The 8,491-nt window shown below is 39.7% G+C and overlaps 1 protein-coding gene across 2 annotated transcripts in view; it reads left to right on the forward strand.

The window, feature by feature from the left end:
• The window catches only part of PLEKHM3 (pleckstrin homology domain containing M3), an 81,411-nt gene extending 75,187 nt beyond the window's left edge, over nucleotides 1–6,224 (forward strand). For both annotated transcript variants that reach the window (XM_057381715.1, XM_057381716.1), the window contains exon 8: nucleotides 4,569–6,224. In XM_057381715.1, the coding sequence (XP_057237698.1) occupies nucleotides 4,569–4,746 (178 nt within the window). In that variant the 3' untranslated portion in view covers nucleotides 4,747–6,224. The remainder of the gene's footprint in view (nucleotides 1–4,568) is intronic.
• Nucleotides 6,225–8,491: the final 2,267 nt, after the last annotated feature.

Consider the following 8,491-nt stretch of genomic DNA (forward strand, 5'->3'; position numbering starts at 1 on the left):
TGAGCCAGGACAGGGATTTATTCACTCACTCACCCCACTGCTCCCCGGAGCGCTTCTCCAGCATCTCAGGCTGGTCTGTGTGGGGTCAAAGGGAACAGACCCTGCTCCAACAGTTCTCATGATGGGACACAGGTAGTGTGGCCATATGGGGGTGGCATCTCTAGAGCAGCAGGGTCTGTTGTTCACAGACCCCACATCAGGCTGTGTTTAGGCTGCTCCCTGCAGCTTTTTGGGAGGTGCAAGCCATGGGTGCTGTACTTGGGGAGTCCCATCATGGGCTGCTGCTCACTGCACACTCCTTGCTGGCTGCCCTCTCTCACCAGCTCACCCTCTGCACTGGTTCCCCCAGCACATGAGCTGCTCTCTGTTGATTCTGTACACTCTGGGGCCAGCTTGGGACCCAGTGGTGCCATTGTAAATGATCAGTGTGCTCAGGCTCTGCTGGCCTATCGAGGGTAACTCCCTTCTGATGAGCAGCTGTATGGAAAGGAAAATGGTGATTGTGCTTTGAATCACAGCTGGCTCCCTGAACCGTGAATTAATCATTAAGAGTGAATTTCACATAWATAATAACTTGAGGGATTGGGTAGTCCTGGTAGCCTTCCTTTAAATACAGTATAAAAAACCAAACCCATAGCTGTGTCTAGTAAAGACCGTATGTCTGTCATGTGAGGCATTCCCTTAACAAGCTCCTTATAGGGACAAATCAATGTCATATTATTGCCAACTTTTTTCCATTAATTTACTATGGGGGCATCCCTCGCTAGGCWGGCTCCTTGCATTGGTTCCTAGGCAACTGGAATAATATTGCTGCACGTGTATGTCAGACATTGATTGTCTTTGGGGCTTTTTTTTGCGTTGTAAGTGAACACAGGCTAGTATTTTTTCCTTTTCTTTGTGTTATGCTAAAGGCTCTGAGAGTTTTGAAGGGCCTGTCTGTGACATTCACAGCTGAGCAACTCAGGATTACTTGCAGAAGGCACATGTGTGTATTGTGGGATGGTGATCATGCTGGAATCCCTAGGCAAGGCTTACTTCAGCTATTGTGGTTTGCTCTTTGGGGTTTTTTAATAGCCAGGTTCCAGGTGGTTTAGTGTTTTGAATGCATGGTGAATGTTTACATCATCTAAGGAAAACATAATGAACAACCCTGTTTAATCCTGCTTTTACTCTGTATGGAGGGAAAGAAGAAACTGAAGAGTTTAGTCAGTAAAAGGTTAGGCCCAAGATCAAATCCCTGCTGAAATTCATCTCAAGAGATTACTCACTATAAAAAATGTGTGCAAGGTGTGGCACAAAGAAAAGTGAGGGTTTTTTTTTTATGAAAAAAAGAAAGCTAATGTATTGTATCCCTCACTTCAGGCACCTTATCCTGTTCATGAACACTTAATGGTGGTGCAGTACAGAGGAGAAATATGAGCATCATCAATTGGTTGTGCAGCATCTTGAATTACTTGAGCCTATGAAAAATAGGTGGGCAGAATGAAAAAAATATGCTATAATCTAGAATTTACCAAATACTGATATGTTTCAAATGCCCAGACTTGATGGGAGATACTAATATTGACATTTCCTCAACATACAAGGAATTATATGCTTTTAATGTAGAAAGCCTTTTCTTCTGTAACTAGTAATGGTAATAGTAAAAGCATTATAATGCCTGTCTGGCTGTGAAGAGTTTTGCCCTTTCTCTTACACTTTGCAGTGCAGAAATTATTTAGAGGATTGAATAATTCTCTGCATTTTTTGTACTGCATACAAGTTAAACATCCTTAAAACATGARACACCCCTAAAGTCTCAACACAAATTGACTTAGGTCAGGAAAGAGGAGAAAAAAGAAAAAAACACTAAAATAGAGAGGAAGCTATTTCAGCTGCCTTCTTAGAAGGCGGCAAATCTGTGTGAAAACAACATGCAATGTTCACTAAGTCTTCAAATACCGTTTGAAAAATAGCAAGATGCTCTTAATGTGCAGTGTCACAATATCATTCATTAAAGAAGGAAGCATGAAAGGCCTGAATGGCTACAGGCTCATCAGCTTATTATCAGAGGTGAATAGCATTCTCACAAAGGATGTAGGGACTTTTTGGCCTCTAGACAAAGAATAAGTCAGGATTTAGAAATAGCACCTGAACTGTGAATTACCTACGACAACAACAAGCGTTAAGGGAAAGATAAGTAAGTGTAGTGAACTATTAAGTGAGGCTTTTATAGGCTACAAAATTTATTTCTCTAGAGAAATCATTTCGGTATACTGAGGCTTGAAAACAACAGTAGAAAATCCCCGTGAAATTCACATGTGGAGATAAAATTAGATCTCAAGATTAACTAGGAAGCAATGTGTTTGTAATATTCTAAAAAGAAATTCAGTGTTGGTGAGTTTTTGGTATCACTGCAGTTCTCTCAGCTACTGCACCAGCTCTCATGAATAACAGTTCAGACAGTTTTTCTCTCTGTTTTGATTCTGAGTGATGGGAAAGAAGTTGGTTAATCTTTTCCACTGAGCTTACTTCTGAAAAATGAATTCATATTAATTTGAACACCATCAGTCTTCACTCTGCTGATGGCCTTTGACTTGAGAGAGCAGGTGTGCTGGCTCCTCTCTCATCCTGCATAATCTATTACAGCAGCAATTTCTGGCAGGTTTTGTCATTTCCATGCCTGCTGTAGAGAAATACTGGGCTAGCATGGGGAGTGGCAATGCGAGAGCACAAAATTACACTCCTCATCAATCATTACCCTCTAGCAACTTCCAGGGCACTGTAAACTGCTGACTAACAAGGGAGAATTAGCTTGATAAAATCACCATTAGTGTCAGTTCAGAGTGGTGTAAAGTTTTAAAGACACTGCTGTCTTCTGTCTCTTCTTTGCCCATTAGTGTGTCTGTGAAGATCCCAACCCAGCAAAGCACATAAGCAACTTAACGGAAGGCAGATCAGTAATCCCAAAAAAAATCACTGGGATATGAGTCCTAAGCATGTGCCATGTGCTTCAGTGGATARGGGCAATAACACACACTCTGAGCATGGAAATTGTAAATGTCTCTGTGCAAGCTGGTTTCTTGATTCAAAACCTTAGACTTTGTAGCTGGACTGAGAATACAACAGTCAAGTTTTACTGCAAGAGAGCAYGGAAGTCAGTAGATGTACTGCTTTATACTTAGTCTCTTTCACCTTTTCTTTCTCAYGTTTGAGATTTATCAGTTTATGCAGCTATAAACGTGCTTCCTTAAATCTCTGCATAGTCKTCTCAAAGCTCTGCAGTCACTTAAATTTAGGCCATGTTTGGACCCATGCATTAAACKTCCAGTGCAGCCAGACTGGGAACAGTTTTTAAAAAGGTACAGCTGAGATGCAGCCAATATAGCTGGTTGTATTTACTTATTGGCTTCTCTCTGTCAGACCACGTGCCAAATGCTGCAGCTGGCCTTATGGCTTGTCACTTTTGGGGGGTTTCTTTCTTCATGATTTCAGTTTTTCTTCACAGTCTCGAARACAAAAACCTAATTTCTATGAAAAATAGGCTCAAAGCAAACCAACAAAAAAACCCACTGAAGTTATAGCAATGGACACTTGGATTCTCATATAGTCATTTGACTATAATAGCTACAAGAAAGGAAAAAAAAGTGCAAGCTATTTGAAGATGTCCTACAGAATCACCATGGGTGACCAGCACCCCTTATTTGTGTTTCAGGGTTGCTCTAGAGTTTGATGTTTTSTTGCTTTTATTTAATTTATCCAACTGAAATCAGCCATCTGTAACTGGGGCTGGATCTGCTGTGACATTAAGTTCATTGCCTCACAATGCCCCAAARATAAACCAGTCATGTTGTTTGAGCAGTTGATTTGTTTGAAGTCTTAATGTCACATTTGAGAACAGAATAACACAGCTCTGAATGCCAGAAAYATAGCTGAGTGTGTTGATCAATTGATCAACATAGATCAGTTGTGTTGATCTAATCCAGTCTTCCACAGTACATAGAGCAGACAGCATCACCTGCCTCTGTTTCATTTTTCACTTTGTGAAATAACAGCTTCTCCTGCTGTTGAAGTGGGCTGTTCTTTGCTCTTTCCAGAACAGCTGACCATTGGAGCTTCAATGAGGAATATGTCGTAATATGTGGCTGTTGCAAACCACAGATTCTGTTTCTGCAAATGCTGAAATACACCTTAYAGGAAAATAATATTGTTACTTCTCATTTACAAACCAAAGCAAGACTTGTCGTTCAAAAACAAAGTTGATGTCTTTTCAGTGACAGACCTGAATACTAGTTACTAAGAAGATAGGTGTTAATCTTTCTAAAAATTTGTCTGTGAAACAGAAGTGCTGGGACAGATTCTCAGCAAMAGCAAAATGGATGTAAGGCAGCTTATTTTAGTGGTCTGGAGTAGCTTTACACCAGCAGAGGTATGGGCATAGCAGTGTCTTTTATGATGGCACTCTTATGAAGCATAATGCTCTTTGAGCTCCCAGAGTGGTGTCAAGGAATACCACAGCCCACGTGAAGCCCTTTGCATGCTCTGGTCCTATTTTGTGATTCAATATTGACTCTAATTTGTGTTTGCAGGTGTGAAAGCTGTGGTGCTGTCTTCCACTCTGAGTGCAAAGTGAAGGCTGTACCATGCCCCAGGTGCGTGCGTAAAGAATTGCAGAAGAAACAGAAATCCTTCTGGAGGCAACTGAATATGGACGAGAACTTYGAAGAGTCTTGCAACATGTTTGAATTGTCATATCTGAACACATGAATTCCTTAAGGCAGTGGCCAGTCTGAAGAGAATGCCTCTCCTAGCTGCCAGCTCAAGCAAAATCTCAGCTTAGACAGGCAGAATTTTTTAAAAAAAATATTACCTGATCTTCTTCATCTGTGAATAAGAGCTGCCAAAGTGGCCATAAAGCCTTGTTGGCTTTGAAATACCAATGGCTAAACTGCATTGAAGTCCAGCCATTAGCTCTCCTGCAAAATGTGGTTTACATGGAATGCTTTAGGTCTAGCTAATTAAGTACCCAACTTTCTTTTCCATCTCTGGGAAAGACTTAATTTCAAGGCAGAAAATCTTCCCTGCCATGRCCGCTTTATTTTTTATGTTGTTTATTTAGACTCAGTGAATCTTCTATTTATTTATGTGTATTATTTATTTATTAGTAGCCTTGGCAGAGGTTCTGGTGAGGTGTTTCACAGAACCCAGTAGAACAGGAATTATTTTAAATCCACTGTCTCCCTCTGATATGGACATGTGGTTCTATTTGCTCATGTTTTCMGATAACTATTTTAAAGGATCAGCACATTAACATTTTAGAGGACCTCCTTGCCAAGGAAAGAAAAGRATCTCCCATCAAACCTTATTTGGGGTGCTTACAAACATAAGAGGCAGAATAATTCCTTCAGTTATGTTTATAGATTTATAAACACATCAGTGAACTATTGCATATTCAGATAAGCATGGGACTTGCTACTCATATTTTTCAGGCTGGTAATATCAGTTAAGCTCTGTCACTGAAGTCCATTGAGATTTATGCTGGTTATTCTTGATTTATGGGAGGCCATGTCCCCGTCTATAGTAACATGATGTTGGTTCTTCTCCTTCCAGTTTGAAAGTTTAAGGCATTTTAAATGTCACATTGGTTTTCTTTTTATTTCATGAAGTTTACTTTAAATGTTTTTTTCTGATCTGAGCCTGTTAAATTGATAGTCAGGAAAGTGGTCTTGTCCATTTTAGTCAGAAAATACCTCCAAAAATTGTGAAACACTAGTTTGTTGTTTTCATATGCAACTTGTATCCTGCACTCTCTTTGAGCTCTGAGACTTTCTCTAGTTCTATAATGACATCCATGGTGGAGAGTGAAATTCCTTGGGGTATGATTCTGCTCCACACACCTGGAACACAGGGAAGTATTAAACACAATAAATTATTTTGTAAATGAAAGTACAAGATGGATTTAGCTGGGGAGGTGTGTGTCATTACTGGCAGTATGTTTAACTCTTTGCAAATTCACCTCCAATGAGCAGTTAGATTGTCTTCCCCCCATTTCACATTCCTCTTTTCCACACCCTGCAGTGAGTGATCTGTATATTACAAACATATGAAAGCATTTATATATATATATATATATACATACACATATATATATATATACACACACACAAACACACACACACGTATATACAGAAAGCAAATATGGTTTCAGGAGAATAAAGCCAGTTGCATGTGTATTTTTCCTCTATCTCACATAGGTTTGTGAAAATAAGAAATACTGATTTTTGCTTCCTATATAATCTGCAGACTGTTGTATTCAAGGCAGAAAGCAGTTTTGATTGTCAAAGCATTTCACTAATTGCTGAAGTGTTTTCAATAAAAGAACAGGGTACATCATGCTTACATTAAAAGGTAAAATGCTACAATTGGTTGCCTTGTACTGCAATACAAGTGGTTACCTTTTCTAGCCTCCAGTCAAAGAAAGAGTAGTTGAACTTGAGCTTTCTCAAATTTGAGTGAAACTACTATATATATAGAAGCATGCTTATATCTGTATACATTAGACAACCAGTGCCTTTCTTTTCCAGAAATACTTCTCTCTGTGGGATTCTTTATATGGAAGTGAGGGTTTTTCCATGTTCTTGACAAAGTGCTGTAGGGATTCCCATACTTAATAAACCTGGTGAATCATGCACCTTYGTCACTAAAATTTAAACTTCCCCTACACAGTGGTGTCTCTGTCTCAGCTCACTGTTCCTCATGTGAAAGGGGTTGCTTTTGGCTATCACCCTTAAAGGTATAATGTTCCTTGCAAATCATTCCCATGCGAAGAATTCCCTGTGTGTTCAGAAATGCAAACACTGGGGAAGTATTGTGGAATTAGTCAGGCAAACAGGAACTACACTGGTACTGGCTGAATAAACAGAACACTCCCATGTTTTTCAGCTTGTGTCACTAGAATTACTCCCGTGGCAAAGCCAGTAGCTCTGAAACTGTCAGAATCTGGCAGGTACTATTTTGAATTATCTGTAGACATAATGTTAGGTCATTAAAGAAAAAATGGTGGTGTTTCTCATATCATCATGCTCTGGTATTTTTGATACCTCACRGTGCTGGTTTATGTCCAGCTCAGTTTAGAGAAGGCTTCTTGTGTGCACTGTTAAAAACCATATGGAGTCAAGGAATCAAGGTTCAGACATTGCAAACTATTAGTTACTTTGACACCTGTCCTATCTCCAAAGTACCAGTCATGTGGGTGGTTTAGGTATTGGAATTGAATTGTGGAATAACAGCATAGACAGCATTGGAGTTGCTCTGGGTTTGTGCAGGTATWACAGAACAGTTTCTTTACTAAAGAGATTTACAGGCTAAAAGGAACATGATGTTGGCAAAACTGCTGGAATTAGTAATGGGTCTGAAACCACTGCCATTACCAAAAACATAGAGCAAAAGCATGTTATGATAYTCTGTCAGTGCCCAGAGCTTTATGTAAAAAGATATTGTACAATACAGATCATGTTATTTGCTTTAAAATATGCTTATTGTAAACAACAATAGACATTCATTTCTACTTTGGAAAAACAATAAACCTTCACAGTACTTATAGGAGCAGTCTGTGATGTGCAAGATGATGTCCTCTCAGGGATGCCTAGCTCCTATCCAAAATTTGTTACTCCTTGTGAATGAGTAAGATAAAGTATTCTGTCMCCAATTTTTGTAAGCATAATGAAAGGTTTAATCCTGCCCTCAGTTGATTTTCTTGCRGGAGCCTCAGCCTGGGGTTCTGGTGGTGGTTTGTGTTTCAGACAGCAGCGTTCCCTTGCATGGTTGTCTCTGCTGTGTAACAGTGCTCTGTTGCTGCTCCCACTGCTGCTCTCTCTCCATTCTGCAGCCACAACCTGTACGTGGCTTTGCTCTGAACACTTCTGGATGAGCATCAGCTCCTAAAGTTCCTGGGTCCTTGCAGATTGTACAACTCTGCCCACCCCACTCCCCCCACACAGGTGAAATTATGTATTAGTGCTTCTGGTCTTGTCCTACCCACACATGAAATAAATTTGAACAATGCCATTTCATTGTGAATCAAGAATTAAATATGCTGTTTGTCTCCTTCAAAGAGAAGATGCTTTCATAGCTGACTGAGATGGAATTGATCTGTAATCCAGTTACTGCTTTTGCTTTGTACAGAACTTGTTATCAGTGTAGAAATAGGGTTCTTCACTGCAGTGGACTGTAACTTCACACTCTAGAGGTATKTATATTCCTAAGTCTGAGATTATTTTAATCTGGGATACTATGGAGATCCTTATGCAAGTCTCTTTTCCTCTTTACCCTGACCATCCACCTTTCCTTTAATGGGAAGATGGGCCTACCTAGGGGATGCAAAACTGCAGCTCTTTTTGTATTACCAATCTATAAAAAGAGACATTTCTTGTGTAGGAAGCCTCCTATTGCTTGCTGGGTTTTATTTTTTTWAGGTTTTTTTTWKTWTTRTTTTTWAWTTTTTTTGTCTGTC

The sequence above is a fragment of the Malurus melanocephalus genome, unplaced genomic scaffold (assembly GCF_030028575.1).
Source record: "Malurus melanocephalus ecotype Western Australia unplaced genomic scaffold, MMel_1.1 scaffold_524, whole genome shotgun sequence".
In the NCBI taxonomy this organism is placed as follows: domain Eukaryota; kingdom Metazoa; phylum Chordata; class Aves; order Passeriformes; family Maluridae; genus Malurus; species Malurus melanocephalus.